Source organism: Ornithorhynchus anatinus, chromosome X1 (genome assembly GCF_004115215.2).
Source record: "Ornithorhynchus anatinus isolate Pmale09 chromosome X1, mOrnAna1.pri.v4, whole genome shotgun sequence".
Taxonomy (NCBI): domain Eukaryota; kingdom Metazoa; phylum Chordata; class Mammalia; order Monotremata; family Ornithorhynchidae; genus Ornithorhynchus; species Ornithorhynchus anatinus.
This window is the reverse complement of record NC_041749.1, coordinates 115,773,197-115,791,309: the sequence shown is the minus strand read 5'-3', so window position 1 is coordinate 115,791,309 and position 18,113 is coordinate 115,773,197. Positions and strand designations below refer to the sequence as shown.

The following is an 18,113-nucleotide window of genomic DNA, read 5'->3' as shown; positions in this document are numbered from 1 at the left end:
ATCCTAGACCTTTCAGCCGCCTTTGACACCGTAGACCACCCCCTTCTCTAATGCTAGTTCTGGTGGATTGTACTCTCCCAAGCGCTTAGTACGGTGCTCTGCACATAGTATGTGCTCAGTAATACCATTGATAGGTTGATTGAGTAGCGGAAGAGAGCCCAGGGCATCCAGAAGTCAACAGTGAGGGCTGTCTGCTTGATGCTTGGAGAGACGTGTGCTGAGGCGATGTTTCAGGAGCACACAGACTCTTTTGTACTGAACTCTCCCAAGCACGTAGTTCTATGCTCTGGACCCAATAAACGTGCAGTCAATACCACTCATTGATTGAGGATGATCCAAGCAGCAGCACGGAGTATGGACTGAAGCAGAGAGAGGCTGGAGGCAGGGAGAACTGTGAGAAGACTAACAGAGTAGACTAAGCAAGATATACCACGAGGGTAGAACCAATCAATCAGAGATATTTATTGAACCAATTAGTGGTATTTATTGAGAGCTTAGTGTGTGCAGGGCACTGTACTAAGCGCTTGGGAGAGTACAATAAAACAGAGTTGGTAGATGAGGGAGGGGGACTTTTTATGGTATTTGTTAAGCGCTTTCTAAGTGTTGAGCACTGTTCTAAGTGCTGGGGTAGATACGAGTTTACCAGGTTGGACACAGTGCGGTGAAGAGGAAGGGGTAGACCCGGGAAATCTTCTGAAGCAAAAATCAGCAATGGATCAAATAGGAGAGTTGAATGACTGTGAGGAACTGAGGATGACATCAGAGTTGGAGAATGATGGTAGATCCCCGGGGGCGAGAAAGCTGGGAGGAGGAAAGGACTTAAGAGGGGAGATGAGAAGTTCAGTTTTGGACAGGTTGAGATGGAGGTGCCAAAGGACCATCCAAACGATGGGGGAGAGGTCTGGGATGGAGAGTAATCTGCATAGACGTGGAGGCTGAGCTCCGTTTTGGGGATGTAGAGCTCTGTGGTTAGGGGACAAGAGGTGGAACAGAAGTCGGCGAGAGAAGCAGAGAAGGAATGGTTGGACTGGTAGGAGAACCAGGGAAGTGCTATGACACAAACCCGAGGTCTGGAAGCATTTCAAGGAAAAAGGAAGGGCGCACGGTGTCAAAGGTGGGAGAGAGATCAAGGAAGATTAAGACAGAGTAGAGCTCTTTGGACTTCAGTGTGAAGAGGTCATGAATGACTTTGGAGGGAGCAATCTCGGGGAGCAATGTGGCCTAGTGGAAAGAGCCTGGGCTTGGGAGTCAGAGGACCTGGGTTCTAATTCTGGCACCGCCACTTGTCTGCTGTGTGTGACCTTCGGCAAGTCACATCACTTCTAAGTGCCTCAGTTTCCTCATCTATAAAATGGGGATTCACTGCCTGTTCTCCCTTCTGCTTAGGCTGTGAGCTCCATGCGGGACAGGGACTGTGTCCAACCTGACTGACTTGTATCTACCTCAGTGAGTAGAACAGTGCTCGACGCATAGTAAACACTTAACGAACATAATAATAACAGTAATGATGATGAGAAGCAATGAGGCCTAATGGATAGAGCATGGGTTTGGGAGTCCAAAGGACCTGGGTTCCAATCCCGGCTCCACCACTTGCCTGCTGCTCTGGGCAAGTCACTTAACTTCTCTGTGCCTCAGTTCCCTCATCTGTAAAATGGGTATTAAGACTGTGAGCCCCATATGTGGGACATGGACTATGTCCAACCTGATTAGCTTGTATCTACTCCAGCACTTAGTACAGTGCCTGGCACATAGTAAGTGCTTAACAAATACCATAAAAAATAAGTGAAGGGGGTGAAAATTAGACTGTAGAGGGCCAGGACTGAGGGGAAGTGAAGACCTCAATTTTTTTGAGGAGTTTGGACATGAAAGAGAGGCGTGATATGGGGTTCTAGTGTCTCCCTCTCTAACTGGAAGTTCACTGAGGGCAAGGAATGTGTCTGCCCAATATGTTATATGGTACTCTTCCAAATGCTTAGTACAGTGCTCTGCACACAGTAAGCCCTCAATAAATACCATTGCTTCCTTGATTGATAGGAAACTGTTAGACCATCAGCTTGTTGTGGACAGGAAACGTGTCCATGACTCTGTTGTATTGCACTCTCCCAAGTACTTACTTCGGTGTTCTGCACACAGTAAGGGCTCAATAAATACCACTGATTGATTGATTCCTGAGTGCTCAGTTCAATTGCTCTGCACCCAGTAAGCACTTAATAAATACCATTGATCGAGTGGGAGAGAGCTTTTTGATTATAGGGGAGACTTAAGTGTTTGAAGGTGGAGAGGAAGGAGCCATCTGAGAGTGAGGTTGAAGGCTGCAGTAATGGAGGGGTGGGAGGAGAAGAGGAGCAAGTGTTTTTCAGAGATGAGAGGGAATGGGTCAGAGGTGCATTGAAGGGAGTAGGGTTAGTGAGCAGGCAGGAGATCTCTTGAGAGGCAGCAGGGGAGGAGGACAAAGAGGAGGGAGTAGTGGAGCGATGAGAAGGGGAAGGAGGGAATGCGGGGCATTCACACCCGATGGTTTCTGTTTTACCAACCGAGCTGTTGGCCAGGTCATCAGGGATTAGGGGGAGGGGAGTGGGAACACTGGGAGCTTCATGAGGAAGTCAAGAGCTTGGAACAGTCCGTGGGAGTTGTGGGAGAGGGAGTCGATGAGGGAGGAATGAAAGAGCTCTCAAGCAGAAGAGAGAACCGAGTTATAATAGGACAGAGGGAATCTGAGGCGATAGAAATTGGCTTAGTGATCCAGAGCTGGCGGTTAGTTGTGCAAGAGCAACATTGAGGCAGGGGGACAAGGGAGTTGAGTCTGGTGGAGAGGGAAGAGATGATGATAATAATAATAATAATTACAATAATAACAATAATTATAAAGAATTATGACATGTGTTAAGCACTTGCTATGGGCCAAGCACCATACTAAGCTCTGAGGTGTTACAAGATACAAGATACAAGGTGAGCTTGTTTTTTGGGCAGGGAATGTGTCTGTTGTGATGTTGTACTCTCCCAAGTGCTTAGTACAGTACTTTGCACAAAGTAAGCACTCAATATATATGGTTTAATTAATTAATTAATTAATACAAGATAAGATGCAAGATATGAGGATGTAGACCGTATTATCAAGGTGAGGGAGAGTTTGGTAGTGAGTGAAAAGGAAGCAGTGTGGCTCAGTGGAAAGAGCCTAGACTTGGGAGTCAGAGGTCGGGGGTTCTAATCCTGGCTTCGCCACTTGTCAGCTGTGTGACTTTGGGCAAGTCACTTCACTTCTCAGTGCCTCAGTTACCTCATCTGTAAAATGGGGATTAAGACTGTGAGCCCCATGTGGGACAACCTGATTACCCTGTATCTACCCCACCACTTAGAAGAGTGCTTGGCACATAGTAAGCACTTAACAAATACCAGCATCATTATTATTATTATTATTATTATCACCAGTACAGAGTCTGGAGGTCATGGGTGGAAGGCGAGGTCAGAATTTGAGGGTGAAGGGTAGGAACACATTGTGGTCAGAGAGCTGTAAGTCAGAGATGGTGAGGTTAGAGATAGAGATGTGTACATTTGAATTGATGCATAACTGAGGGGAGGGAAGCAAGAGGCCTGCAATCTCGAGTAGGCTGAGGAAGCCAGTTGCCTGGAGGTCAGAAGGACCATTAATGTTGAGGTTGTCGTAGAAGGGAGTAAAGAGTAGGAAGGAGAGAACCAAAATCAGCCAAAAATGCTGAGGTGGGACCAAGTGGACAGTAGTTAGCAATATAGTAATCGTGGTATTCATTAAACACTATGTGCCAGGCACTGTACTAAATGCTGGGGTGGATACAAGCAAATAGAGTTGGACCCTGTCCCTATCCCACGTGGGACTCACAGTTTCAATCCCGATTTTACAAATGAGGTAACTGAGGCACAGAGAAGTGAAGTGACTTGCCCAAGGTCACACAGCAGACAAGTGGCGGAGCCAGGATAAGAACCCATGACGTTCTGACTCCCAGGCCCATGCTCTATCTACTACACAATATGTCAAGCACTGTCCTAAGCAATGGGTTAGATGCATGACAATAAGGTTTGACAGAGTCCCTGTCCTACATGGGGCTCACAGTCTAAGTAGGAGGGAGAACAGGTGTTGAATCCCCATTTCAAAGATGAGGAAACTGAGGCCCAGAGAAGTGAAGTGACTTGCCCAAGGTCACCCAGCAGGCTGGTGGAGTCTGGATTAGAACCCAGGTCTTCTGACTCCCGGGCCTGGGCTCTTTCAACTAGGCCACACTGCTTCCCAGAGAGGAAGACAGAGACAGTAGTAGTAGTCTGGTATTTATTGAATGCCTACTAAAATCAGTGCACTGAATTATACACTTAAGAAGTACAGTAGAAGCAGCACAAGATAGGTCCTCTGTCCACAAGGAACTCACACTCTAATGGAGAAGACAGACATAGAAATAGTCACTGGCAGTGGAATCAGAATTAATGAAATTGAATGTGCAAGCGAATATACATACCATATCTACTCACATAATCGTCCCACTTTGGGGCATAATTTTTAAAATCTAGAAACATGGGAGGGGTTATTGCATGGGGAATTAAGTTTGGCAATAAGGAAAGCAGGAGAAAAAAGAGGAGGAAAGAAGCTGAGCGCACTTGAAAATATCTCCGATATCCTCACCCGACGTTTATTCCCAGCGTACTGTGCACCGCTATCACTGCTTTAAAAAAAACCTTGCCTCAAAAATCAAGTGGGAGAATGATGAGGCGGTGGCAATTATGTAAATGAATACCAGTATGTACACAAGTGCTGAAGAGGGGTAGAAATAAATAACTGCATAGTTGCAACAGACAGCTGAAAGGTTCATAAATTTGACTTCTTAATGCTTGTTGGATGAAGTGAGAGGTTAGGAGGCCTTTGAAGGTAGGGAGGGCTGAGGTCTGGCAGGTCAGTCAATCAATCAATCAATGGTATTTATTGAGCGTTGACTGAGTGTAGAGCATTGGACTAAGTGCTTGGGAGAGTACAGTGCAGAGGAGTTGGTAGGCATAATCACTGTCCTCAAGGAGCTTCCAATCTATGGTGGGGAAGGGCATTTCAGGCCCTGGGGACATGCAGAGCCAAGAGTCAGAGGTGGGCAAAAAAGGGAGATGGAGATTTTTGAGTCACCTGTATGAAGCCACAAATTTGGGAGGAATGAAGGTGAAATAATAATTACAGTGTTTGTTAAGCACTTACTAATTGGCAGGCCCTGTTCTCAACACTGGGATGGATACAAGCAAATGGGATTGGATGCAGTCCCTGTCCCACATGGGGCTCACAGTCTCAATCCCCATTTTACAGATGAGGTAACTGAGGCCCAGAGAAGTGAAGTGACTTGCCCAAGGTTAAATAGCAGACAAGTGGCAGAGCTGGGATTAGAACCCAGGTCCTTCTGACTCCCAGGCCTGTACTCTGTCCTTTAGGCCACGCTAAGACTGCAAGTTGAGGTGTAGCAGGCGAGGAGAGCTGCTAAGTATGGTGGAGAGGACTGGTGGACAGTCTTGAAACCAATATCTAGGGGTCTTTGCTGGATGCAGTGGGAGCTGGGGAACCACTGGAGGATTTTGAGGAGAGAGAAGATGTGTTTTGAGTAATATTTTAGGAAGTTGATCCAGGGAGCAGTGTTGAGTATGGATTGAAGGGAGAGAGGCTGGAGGCAGGGATGCCAGCGAGGAGGCCAGTGCACCAGCCCAATTATGATAGGTCGAGCAGTTGAACAGGGGTGGCAGCTGAATGGGCGAAGAGGAAGGGGCAGATCCATCAGATGTTTCTGAGGAAAAATCGTCAGGTTTTGTCAGTAACCTGGATGTGAGAGCAGAGTTACAGTGCGGTGCTGCTGGGGACCCCGAGTTGGGGGCTTCAGTCACAGGGAGGATGGCAGGGTCTCAGCGGAGGCAGGCAGGTTGGGACGGGGGCAGGGCTTGGGAGGGAAGATGAGATGTTCCGATTCTGGCTTGACATGCCCACGGGCCAGCCCCAGAGAGCTGCCCCGGAGGCGAGAGGAGGCACGGGACGGAAGGCAGGGGGAGATGAGGTCAGGCCTGGAGAGGTGAGTTCCTGAGTCACTCGCCTGGAGAAGGGCACTGAAGCCACACAAGGGGATGAGTTCCCCAAGAGAGTGGGTGGAGAAAGAGAGGATCAGAGGACCCAGCACCGAGCCTTGCAGGACCCCAATAGACAGGGAATGATTAAACCCTTGCACATATGCATGGATTCTCCAGGACAGATGTGCAAGGTGCAAATGGAGCTTCTGTGGTAGTGTCAGGGGACAGGAAGTGGAAACAGGAGCTCTGGGAGAGTTGAATACCCTTGGGGTTTTGGTTATCTTTCCTGCCACCCACCCCTAGGCTGCTGGGGTCAAGGACAGCTTCTCCCCGTAATTTCCATTCCTTTCATCTGCCATTGCTGCTTTCTCCTTCATGCACAAGGCATCTGGGTCTGGACAACCGGGCCAGACAGTGTGTGTGGGTGTAAGTGAATGTATCTGGATGTGTGCATGTGTGCTTGTGTGTGTGTGTGTGTGCGCGCGCGCGCACGTGAATGCGTGGCTGGGTGAGTGATGTAGGTGAATATGTCTCGAATGGCTGGTAAATTGAAACCATTCATTCATTCAATCGTATTTATTAAGCGCTTACTGTGTTACTATGTGCAGAGTACTGAATGAAGCACTTGGAAAAGTACAATACAACAATAAATAGTCACATTCCTTGCCCACAATGAACTCACAGTCTACTTGGGGGAGACAGACATCAATAAAAATAAATGAAATTACAGATATATGCTTAAGTGCTGTGGGGTTGCGTGGTGGGGAAAGAAAAGGGAGCAAGTCAGGGTGACGCAGAAGGGAGTGGGAGATGAGGAAAAGTGGGACTTAGTCTAGGAAGGCCTCTTGGAGGAGATGTGCCTTCAATAAGGTTTTGAAGGCAGGGAGAATAATTGTCTGAGGGATTTGAAGAGGGAGGCTGTTCCAAGCCAGAGGCAGGACATGGGCCAGGAGTTGGTGGTGAGATCAAGGGACAGTGAGAAGTTAGCACTAGAGAAGCAAAGTATAAGGGCTGGGTTGTAGAAGGAGAGAAGCGAGGTGAGGTATGAGGGTGCAAGAAACTTTAAAACCAATGGTGAGGAGTTTTCGTTTAATACAGAGGTGGATGGGCAACCACTGGATATTTTTGAGGAGGGGGGTGACATGTCCTGAACATTTTTGTAGAAAGGTGATCGGGCAGTGGAATGAAGTATGGACTGGAGTGGGGAGAGGCAGGAGGTTGGGAGGTCATCAAGGAGGCTGATGCAGTAATCTAGGCGGGATAGGATGAGTGATTGTATTAACGTGGTAGTTGTTTGGATGGAGAGGAAAGGAAGGATTTTAGTGATGTTGGGAAGGTGGGACTGATAGGATTTGGTGAAGGATTGAATATATGGGTTGAATGAGAGAGAGGAGTCAAGGAAAACACCAAGGCTACGTACTTAGTGTGGGGTGACGAGAAGGACGGTGGTGCCGTCTACAATGACGGGAAAGTCAGGGAGAGGACAGGGTTGATCTGTGTATAGGAGGGCTGGGGTGGCTCAGGGGGAGGCTGGACCGAGAAGGGGAAGGATTAATCAGGGAGGCCTCCTGGAGGAGGGAGCTTTGCGAAAGGTCTCTGAAAAGGGGAGGACTGAGGTTGGGTGAAGCGGAGGATGGGAGGAGGGGATTCCAGGCAGGCAGAAGATGTGATCAGCAGCCCAAGTGAGGGACACATGGAGCTCTGCTTGGGCCAAGGGAAGAAGGGGATCTGGGGTTGGGCAGGAGTGAGAGAGCATTGGGTGAGAGGGAGCCAGCAAGGGGATGGTCTGGAAGCCAGTGGATGGTCAGGCATTTCTGTTCTATTTGGGAAAGGGGGGAGCTCTTGGGGGGAATAGGTTCTGATTGGCGATTGAGACAGTCCGGGCAGGACCAACCCGTGATGGGGAAGTCTGGAGGCAGGGAGGCCGGGAAAAAGGCTGCTGTAGTCAGTAATCCAGCTGGGAGGTGACGAGGGCTTGAACTGGGATTTTGGCAGTAAGTCAGGGGCAGGAAGGGAGGGGGTGTCCATGAAATATTAGAGAAGAAGAACCGGCAGAGTTTAGAGACCACCTGAATTGAGGGTTGAGTAAATGGCTGAAAGGAGACAGAGGGGACCCGAAGGCTGCAGGCTGGTGTGACGGGGAAGGGCTGGTGGCACTGACTGTGATGAGAAAACTGGGGAGGGGGTGGAAGGAGGAGGGAAGATTGGGGGGTCGGGCTGGGGATGGCTGGGTGTATGGTGGTGGCTGGACATCCGGGTGGGGATGGCCCAGAGGTAGGAGGTGAGGGGTGTCAGGGGGGTGAGGGTTGGGGGGAAAAGGCCAGAAGAGAGGGGTCAGGATTGGGGTCGCCTGCCGAGATGAGAGGATGGAGTCACCAAAGAGATAAGCCCCCCGAAAAAGTGAGTGCAGAGTGAGAAGCCTGGGGGACCCAGGACTGAGCCTAGTCATACCCCTTCCCCCTCTGGCCCCAGTTAAAGGAGGAAGGGATTGAGAAGAACCGAGAGAGGAGGTTGAGGAAAGAGTGGAAGGACCAGGAGGGCCCTGTGTATGTAAATCCAAGATGGGTGTGGGCTGTCGATTGTCGGCTGCAGAGAGGTGCCAGAGGGCTAGAACGGAGGCCAACCCATCGGGTCGGGCCAGAAAGAGGTCACTGGGGAGCTGGGCAAGGGCCAGGTCAGGAGAGTCAAGAGAGCAAAATCCAGGCCGGAGGGAGAGAATCGGGAGGAGAGGAAGGAGAGGAGGCGGCGGTGGGTGCAGCCGCTCAAGAAGTCTGGACAGGTGCAGGAGCAGAGTGGGGATGGAACAAGAGCCAGAGGGTGTGGTGTGGACAAGGTCTCATAAGTGATTTATTGGCTCAGACCCACCCTGCAATCGCACCCACACCACTAATCTTACCGAAGTCAATAAGTACAGTGCCAGGAGCGGGAATATACGAAGGCTGAGGACTCTCCCCTACCGAGTCTGTCTATAGACACAGCCTCTGTTCTCCCAGATCCCCGATAACCTTAAAATGCCCTTGACTCACCCAATCTCAGTCTTGCCCTTACAACTCCTCGGGGTCTGGGGGAGGAGCATGAGGCCTCAGGGCTGACAACCTCCCCTCAGGGCCCCAGACCCCCACACCAGTCTCTGCCTCCACCACCATTTGGGATATCAACTTGCCCAGGTCTGGGAAAGATGAGGGGACGCAAGGCCCATCCCTGGTACGGGTCTCAGTGGCTGAGGCATCACTTCCTAATAATTATAGTTATTTGTTAAGCACTTACTATGTGTCAGGCACTGTACTAAGCGCTGGGGTGGATACAAGCAAATCAGGTTGGAGAAAGTCCCTGTTCCACATGGGCTCACAGTCTTAATACCCATTTTACAGACTCTGGGGCTGGTGAGTCAGGGAAGCCACAGCCCCATGTTGTGGAGAGGTGAGGAGGGTTTCGACAGTCTAGAATCGCCCAGGGAAAGCATCCTATTAGTGGGAAGGGCAGGTAGCCACAGGAGGGGGAAGGAGAGAGGGCAGGAAATAAGGGGAAGGACGCTGATTCCCCCAAGCACCTGAGTGGATGAGTCAGTAAATGAATTACTGCTCTTTTGCATATTCCTCAGCATCTGATTTCCAGGTACACGTTTTTCTTGAGAAGCCTCGATATCCACCCCACCCAGGGGTGATAGGCTTTCCTGCTGGTGTTGGGTGGCAGCCATGTGGGCCATGATGCCAACATCAACTTGAGCCGGGTTTGGTGACAGAGAGGGGAGACTGTGGGGTACCTGGGGTTAGCCCAGTCAAAGGTTGGAGGGTGCTGGAAAGTGGGAGGTAGCATTTGGCCAGCGCTGGCTGCTGAGCCTGAATAATCATGGCCATCTCTCTCTCTCTCTCTCTCTCTTTTTCTGTCTCTGTCTATGCCTGTCTATGTCTGTCTCCCTGTCTCTGAGTCTGCCACCCTCTGTCAATGTCTGTTTCTCTGTCTCCTCTGTCTCCGTCTTTTTCTGTCTCCCTGTCAATGTCTGTTTTCTCTCTCTGTCCACCCTCCTCTCCCCTCTCCCCGCCCCCCCCCCCCAATCTCCCTCCTGGCACAGAGCTCTGCTGGTGAACCAGGTGGGACTGTTCTTCATTGTGGGTAGTGCTGTCAGCTGCGGCATTGTCATGTTTGTGCTGTACAAGGATTGTGACCCATTGCTGGCCGGGTACATCTCGGCCCCTGATCAGGTAAGTCCTGGGACCAGGCAGGCGGAACAGCGGCTCCACAGGCTCCAGTCTGGTGCATCTTGGAGAAGAGCGGATAGTTGGTAGGGGGAGGGGGGAGAGAGAGGGAGGGGGGGCTCCTGGGGTGGCTAGAAAGGCCATTCTGGGCATTGAGTCCAGGATTCCTGCTCCTGCCACCTCCTGGGCCCTCCCGTCCTCTCCCACAGCATCACTTCTGCCTTCTCCCACTGGGCCTCCCCACTCACGACTTAATGGGGCTCCCAGTCTGAGAGTTGACTCTGGATAGACACACAGACAGACACAATCAGGACAGGCATGTACTGAAAACAAATTGTGCCCTATGAGGAAGAGAATGGGGGTAATCCTGGGAGGCTTCCTGGAATAGGTGGTTGGACACCACACTATATAGAAGGGAAGGGCAGGGAGGGGTGGAGGGAGGGGTGGCCTTGGGGACAGGAGCAGGGAGGCTAGTTCACGCAAAGGGTTTGGAAACATGAGAGGGAGAGGGCATCCCCTCCAGGAAGCAGGCCCCTGGAGGAAGCAGCTGCAGCCCTTCCTCCCTTCCTCCCCACAGTACATGCCCTACCTGGTCCTGGACATCTTTGAGAAGTTTCCAGGGGTCCCTGGGCTCTTCCTGGCCTGTGCCTATAGTGGCACCTTGAGGTAAGAACTGAAGCTTCCCCACTTTTAGGTGCCCCGGCAACCAGGCTTGCAGAACCTTTCTCCCTCCCCTCCACCCAGTGCCTGGACAGTCGGTTGTCCTGGTCAGCGGTGAACAGTGCTATTCTCATTGACGCTAGCCACAACCCATGGAGGAAGGGTGGACTGGGAAACCCTGGGGAAGAGGAGGAAAGGGCCAGAGGCTGCAGGTATCTCTTGAGTCCCTGTTGGCAGGATAGAGTGTTAGAGTGCCCAGGGACCCATGGGGGTGCTGGTATCCAGCAGAGAGCTCTCCTTCCCCTCACAGCCCCACCCCATCTGCAGGCAGGCTCAGTGTGTGGCTAAGAATAGGGGAGGGGCATTGCTCCAAGGGACTGGGGGAAAGGTGAGCAGACACCACCAGTCAGCCCCCTAGTACCACCACCACATGTGTCCCCATCCCATTTCTCCCCCGACAACAGCACAGCATCCACCAGCATCAACGCCATGGCGGCTGTGACAGTGGAGGATCTCATCAAGCCCCGGTTGCCATCCCTGAGCCCCCGGAAACTCACCCTCATCTCCAAGGGGCTCTGTGAGTTGATGACCCCTGCCATGAGGGGAAGGCTGAAAGCCACGGCACCCCCAGTCAGTCACTTGTATTATTGAGCACCTACTCAGCAATTGGGAGAGTACACAACAACAGAATGAGTAGACACGTTGCTTGCCCACAACGAGCTCACAACCTAGAGGGGGAGACAGGCATTAATATAAATAAATAAATTACCAACATGTACGTAAGTGCTGTGGGGATGAGGGTGGAGTGAATAAAGGGTGCAAATCTAATTGTAAGGGCGATACAGAAGGGAATGGGAGAAGAGGAAATGAGGGCTCAGTCGGGGAAGGCCTCTTGAGAGGAGATGTGCTTTTTAATAGAGTTTGAAGGTAGGAAAGTGGTAGTCTGTCGGATATGAAGAGGGACGGTGTTCCATGCTAAAGGCAGGACGTGGGCGAGAGGTCGACAATGAGATAGACGAGATTGAAGTACAGTGAGTAGGTTGGCATTAGAGGAGCGGAGTGTGTGGGCTGAGTTGTAATAGGAAGTCAGCAAGGTAAGGTAGGAGGGGATAAGGTGATTGAGTGCTTTAAAGCTGATGGTAAGGAGTTTCTGTTTGATGTGGAGGTGGATGCGCAACGACTGGACATTTGTGAGGAGTGGGGTAACAGACTGATTGGTTTTGCAGAAAAATGATCCAGGCAGCAAAGTGAATTATGGACAGGAGTGGGGAGAGAGAGAGAAGCCAGGGAGGTCAGCAAGGAGACTGATGCAGTCATCAAGGCAGGAGAGGATAAGTGTTTGGATTAACATGGCTGTAGTTTGGATGGAAAATAGAAGGCATATTTTAGCAGTGTTGTGAAAGTTGAGCCAACAGAATTTGGGTGACAAGTTGAATATGTGGATTGAAGAAGAGAGATGAGCCGAGGATAATGCCACGGTTATGGGCTTGTGAGATAGGGAGGATGGTGGTGCTGTCTAGAGTGACAGGAAACTCAGGGAGAAGACAGGGTTTGAGTGGAAAGATAAGTTCTGTTTTGGACATTTTAAGTTTGAGGTATTGGTGGAACATCCAAGTAGAGATGTCCCAAAGACAGGAGGAAATACAAAACTGCAGAGAAGGAGATCAGTGCTGGAGATGTAGATTTGGGAATCTTCTGCAAAGAGGTGGTAGCTGAAGTCACAAGAGCAAATGAGTTCTCCATGGGAATGGGTATAGATGGATAATAGAAGGGGATCCAGAAAAGCCTTGAGGGATTCCCACAGTTAGGGAGTGGCAAACAGAGAAGGAGCCCTCAAAAGAGAATGAGAATGAGCAGCCTGAGAGATAGAAGGAGAACCAGGAGAGGACAGTGTCATTGAAGCTGAGGTTGGATGTTTCCAGGAGAAAGAGTGGTCTCCAGTGTCAAAGATAACTGAGAGGTCAAGAAAGAGTAGGATGGAGTACCGTTGGATTTGGCAAGAAGATCATTGGTGACCTTCGAAAGGGCGGTTTCTGTGGAGTGAAGGGGCAGAAGCCAGATTGGAGGGGAGTCAAGGAGAGAATTGGAAGAGAGGAAGTGGAGGCAGCGGGTAAAGACAACTCGCTCAAGGATTTTGGAAAGGAATGGTGAAGCAGCGTGGCTCAGTGGAAAGAGCCTGGGCTTTGGAGTCAGAGGTCATGGGTTCGACTTCCAGCTTGGCCACTTGTCAGCTGTGTGACTATGGGCAAGTCACTTAACTTCTCTGTGCCTCAGTTTCCTCATCTGTAAAATGGGGATTAACTGTGAGCCTCATGTGGGACAACCTGATTACCCTGTATCTACCCCAGCACTTAGAACAGTGCTCTGCACATAGTAAGCGCTTAACAAATACCAACATTATTAACATTATTATTATGGTAGGAGCGGAGATGGGACGATAACTGGAGGGAGCCCTTGGGTCAAGGAACTTTTTTTAGGATAGAGGAGACATGAATATGTTTGAAAACAGTGGGGAAGAAGCCACTGGAGAGTGAACAGTTGAAGATGGCAGTCAGAAGGGGAAGAAGGGAGGGAGGAAGCATTTTGATAAAGTATGAAGGGATGGGATTGGAGGTGCAGGTGGAGGGGGTGGATTTTGAGAGGAGGTAACGAGATAGTGCTGGGAAAGATGGGAGAGTTGAAGTATGGGGCAGGAGGAGGGAGGGACTGGAGAGAAGCAGGGGAGATATTAGGGAGAGCACACCTGATGGTTTCAATTTTCTCAATAAAGTAGGTAGCCAGGTCATGAGGGACAAGAGATGGGGAGGCTGTGGGACAGGGTGTTTGAGTAGGGATTTAAACAACTGAAACAACTGTCAAAGGCAATGGGCAAGGGAATCAACAAGGATGGAGAAATGATGTTGCTGGGCGGAGGAGAGGGCAGAGTTAATCAATAAATCAATCAATGGCATTTATTGAACACTTATTATGCACTTAAAATACCACAGAATTAGGGACACGTTAAATCAGGGGCCTCTCCTCCAGCCAGGTGATATATCTACATGAGCTATGTATGCATATGTGTACATACACACATACACACACACCTGATGCCTTAACCCCCTCAAGGCCTCAGTTGACAGACTGGGGGAGAGAGTCCAATGCCCTGGCCCCCACACCTCCCAGACCCCATTCTCCTGACCTTGCCTGGCATGCATATTTCCTGGCAGTTGACCAGACCTCTCTGTGTTCCAGCACTCATCTACGGCTCCGCCTGCATCACGGTCGCTGCTCTGTCTTCGCTTCTTGGAGGAGGGGTGCTGCAGGTCAGGCCCCCTCCCCCCACCTTACCCCTACCTCCACTTCTGAGCTGAGAGGCCATCCCAACTTCTTACGGGTGGGTAGGGTGAAGAGGCTCGGGTTGACTGCCTTGACCCTCTTCTCTCCACTCTCCAGGGCTCGTTCACCGTCATGGGGGTGATCAGTGGCCCGTTGCTCGGTGCTTTCATCCTGGGAATGTTTGTTCCCATCTGTAACACGACCGTAAGTGCTCCCCCTCTGGCCCTGCCCCCTCCCCCCAGTCCTGTTCCCTCCACCCCCATCCCATCCCTTCCCCTTATCCCATCCCATCCTGCCTGAATTCTTCCGGCGAGTCGGGGTGGGACTTAGGACTGTAAGGAAAGTCAACTGGCTTTGTTCAGCTCCCAGAAACTGGTTGGGAAGAGGGAGTTTTTTCCCCATTAGCTGCACAACATGAACTGGCCACCCAATACACACAGTTCGAGCCGCATGGCCCAGAAGCCCAGTCTGGTTGGGGGCCACCAAAGGGGAGGCCACCATGTGGAAGAGGTAACCAGGTGACAACAAGGCCCTTTCTCTACCTTCCAACCCCACAACCCCCTCACATTTCTGCTTCCAGGGTGTCTTCTCCGGCCTGGGAACCGGGTTTTTTCTGTCTTTCTGGGTGGCAGTGGGTGGCACCCTGTACCCACCCAGCCCGGACACCATGGGGGTGCTGCCCACCTTTGGGGACCTGTGTCCACTGTATAATGCCAGTGAAGGGAGACTCAACAGCACCATCGTCCTGGGCCCGCTGCCGCCACGGAACGCCTCCACCCCCGCAGACAGGTGAGGTCATGGGGTGGGGGATCCCACTCTCTAGAGAGCCGGACCGACCGGCCTGAGACGGTCCGACAGGGGTCAGGTGGACCAAGAATGGACTAGGGCCTGCAGCCAGCATTCCAGCCCTTCTGCCAGCTCTGTCTGGGATCCTGTGGCATCCCCAGTCTGAAAGACTCTGGCTCCAGAGGGCCAGAATCTAAACAGAGGGACAGGACGAGCCTAGCGGGGGTGAGGCCTCCGTGGCAAAGACTGAAGAGTTCAGATGGAAAAGCTCAGCTCTGTCACTGGTAGATCCATACACACGTACATACATACTGAAATCCATGCCCACTTAGGTATATGCACAGACATACATGTACACATATACATAAGTAGACACATAATAACAATAATAATAATGGTATTTGCTAAGAGCTTACTGTGTTCTAAGGCACTGGGGTAGATACCAGGTAATTAGGTTGGACACAGTTCCTGTCCCATATAGGGCTTATAGTCTTAATCCCCATTTTACAAACAAGAGAACTGAGGCACAGAGAAGTTAAGTGGCTTGCCTAAGGTCACGCAGCAGACAAGTGGCAGAGTCGGGATTTGAACCCACATCCTTCTGACTCCCCAGGCCTGGGCTCTATCCAGTAGGCCACCATGCTTCTCTATGCAATCAATCCATCAGTGGACTCACTGTGTCCAGAACACTGTACTAAGCATTTGGGAAAGTACAATACAATAAATCCTTGCCCACAAGGAGGTCACAGTCTAGAAGGGAAGACAGACATTAAAATAAATTACAGAAAGGGGAAATACGTAGTGTAAGGATAAGGTCATAAGTGCTGTGAGACTGAAGATGGGGTAAATATCAGGTGCTCAAAGAGTACAGATCTAAGTGCAAAGGTGATGCAGAAGGTAGAGAAAGTAGGGGAAATGAGGGCTTAGGGAAGGCCTCTTGGAGGAGATGTGATTTTAATAAGGCTTTGAAGGTGGGCACAGTGGTGATCTGTTCTTTACGAAGGGGGAGGAAGTTCCAAGCCAGAGGGAGGACATGGGCGAGGAATCAGTGGCGAGATAGATGAGATCGAGGTTCAGTGAATAGGTTGGTGGTAGAAGAGTGGAGTGAGCATCCTGGATGGTAGTAGGAGATCAGCGAGGTATGGGAGGAGGGGGTGAGCTGATTGAGTGCTTTAAAGCCGATGGTGAGGAGTTTCTGTTTGATGCGGAGGTGGATGGGCAACCATTAGAGGTTATTGAGGAGTGGAGAGATGATGGGCTGAATTTTTTTTTTAAATGATCCGGGTGAGCAGAGTGACGTATGGACTGGAGTGGAGAGACAGGAAGCAGGGAGGTCAGTGAGGATGCTAATGCCATAGTCAAGGCGGGAAATGATTAGTGCTCAGATCAACTTGGTAGCAGTTTGGAAAGGTCAGATTCTAGAGAGGTTGTTAAGGTAGAAACGACAGGAATTCGTGACAGACTGAATGTGTGGGTTGAATGAGAGAGACGTGTCAAGGATAATGCCAAGGCTTGTGAGACAGGAAGATGGCGGTGCTGTCTATAGTGATGGGAAAGTCACGGGGAGAGCAGGATTTGGTTGGGAAGATGCTGTCTACAGTGATGGGAAAGTCACGGAGAGAGCAGGATTTGGGTGGGAGGATGAGTTCTATTTTAGAGATGTTAAGTTTGAGGTGTCGGCAGGACATCCAAGTAGAGATGTCCTGAAGGCAGTAGGAAATACGAAACTGCAGTGAACGAGAGAGGTCAGGGCTAGAGAAGTAGAACTGGGAATCATCCTTATAGAGATGGTTGTTGAAGCCATGGGAGTGAATGGGTTCTCCACGGGAGTAGGAGAAGATCGAGAATAGAAGGGGACCCAGAAGTGAGGCTTGAGGGAACCCCTCAGTTAGAGGGTGGGAGGCAGAGGAAGAGTCCACGAAAGAGACTGAGAATGAGCTGCCAGAGAGTTAGGAGGAGAACCAGGAGAGGATGGTATCAGTGAAGTCAAGGTTGAATAACGTTTCCAGGAGAAGGGTGTGGTCTCTAGTGTCGAAGGCAGCTGAGAGGTCGAGGAGGATTAGGATGGAGTAGAGGCCATTGGATTTTGCAAAGAGGAAGTCATTGGTGACCTGCTTCCTATATATGTATACATGCAGATACACAACAACACATACAGTTACACAGGCACACTGCAACGAAAAGCCTCTAGTAATAGGGCCAGATAGGGTGGCCTCTCCCCAGTTCCCTGACCAACTCCTTGGCTGTGGCCATCCCAGTGGAAAGCCTTTCCAGGTGACAGGACAGAAACCCCGAATGGATTTGTTCTGGGCCAGTTTGAAGCGTGAGATCTCCGAGGGGCCGGATTTCAGGGCTCTATTACCAGCTTGGGCCCCACTGGTTTGGGACCTTGGCCACTTCTGTAAGTAAATTATGGTATTTCTTAAAAGTTCACTCTGTGCCAAGCATTCTGCTTCGCGCCAGGGTGGATACAAGATAATTAGACCAAACACAGCCCCTGTCTCACCTAGAGCTCACAATTTATAAGGGAGGGAGAGCAGGGATCTCTATTTTACAGATGAGGAAACAGGGCTCAGAGAGGTAAAGTGACTTGACCAAGGTCACACAGTAAGCCAGTGGCAGAGCTGGGCTTTTCCATCTGAACTCTTCAGTCTTTGCCACCTATCTCAAAGGCCCTGTGACCTTCTGCCTGCCACTGTTCCCCGGGCATAAAAAGTTGGGGTCCTCAGGTCCCACAATGAGCTCTAATGATGTCACACTAACGCCATAACTTCCCTTTCAACCCCCCACCCCCAAATTTCCACAGACCAGCCATCGCCGACACCTTCTATGCTATCTCCTACCTATACTTCGGAGCCCTGGGCACCTTAACTACAGTGGTGGTGGGCATCCTCACCAGCTACCTGACAGGTAACAGGGTCCCCTGCTTGGCCCCAGGCTTGAAAGACTCTTTCAAGGTCATTTTATCCATCCCCCTGCCTCTGGGCAGGACTGCAACTGAACTATCCCAGACAGACTACTATCTTCTTTTGAAAAATCTGCAGAGAAGGAGGCCCTACGATCCTCCTTAGTCATCCTTTTAATAGAAGTAGAAATAAT

At 50.5% G+C, this 18,113-nt stretch overlaps 1 protein-coding gene across 1 annotated transcript in view; it reads left to right on the top strand.

The window, feature by feature from the left end:
* Positions 1 to 18,113, top strand: part of SLC5A5 (solute carrier family 5 member 5) — a 28,969-nt gene that overhangs the window by 6,948 nt on the left and 3,908 nt on the right. The window contains exons 7-13 of the mRNA XM_029051148.1: positions 10,127 to 10,256; positions 10,828 to 10,916; positions 11,375 to 11,487; positions 14,145 to 14,215; positions 14,346 to 14,432; positions 14,809 to 15,017; positions 17,821 to 17,924. Of these exons, the coding sequence (XP_028906981.1) occupies positions 10,127 to 10,256; positions 10,828 to 10,916; positions 11,375 to 11,487; positions 14,145 to 14,215; positions 14,346 to 14,432; positions 14,809 to 15,017; positions 17,821 to 17,924 (803 nt within the window). The remainder of the gene's footprint in view (positions 1 to 10,126; positions 10,257 to 10,827; positions 10,917 to 11,374; positions 11,488 to 14,144; positions 14,216 to 14,345; positions 14,433 to 14,808; positions 15,018 to 17,820; positions 17,925 to 18,113) is intronic.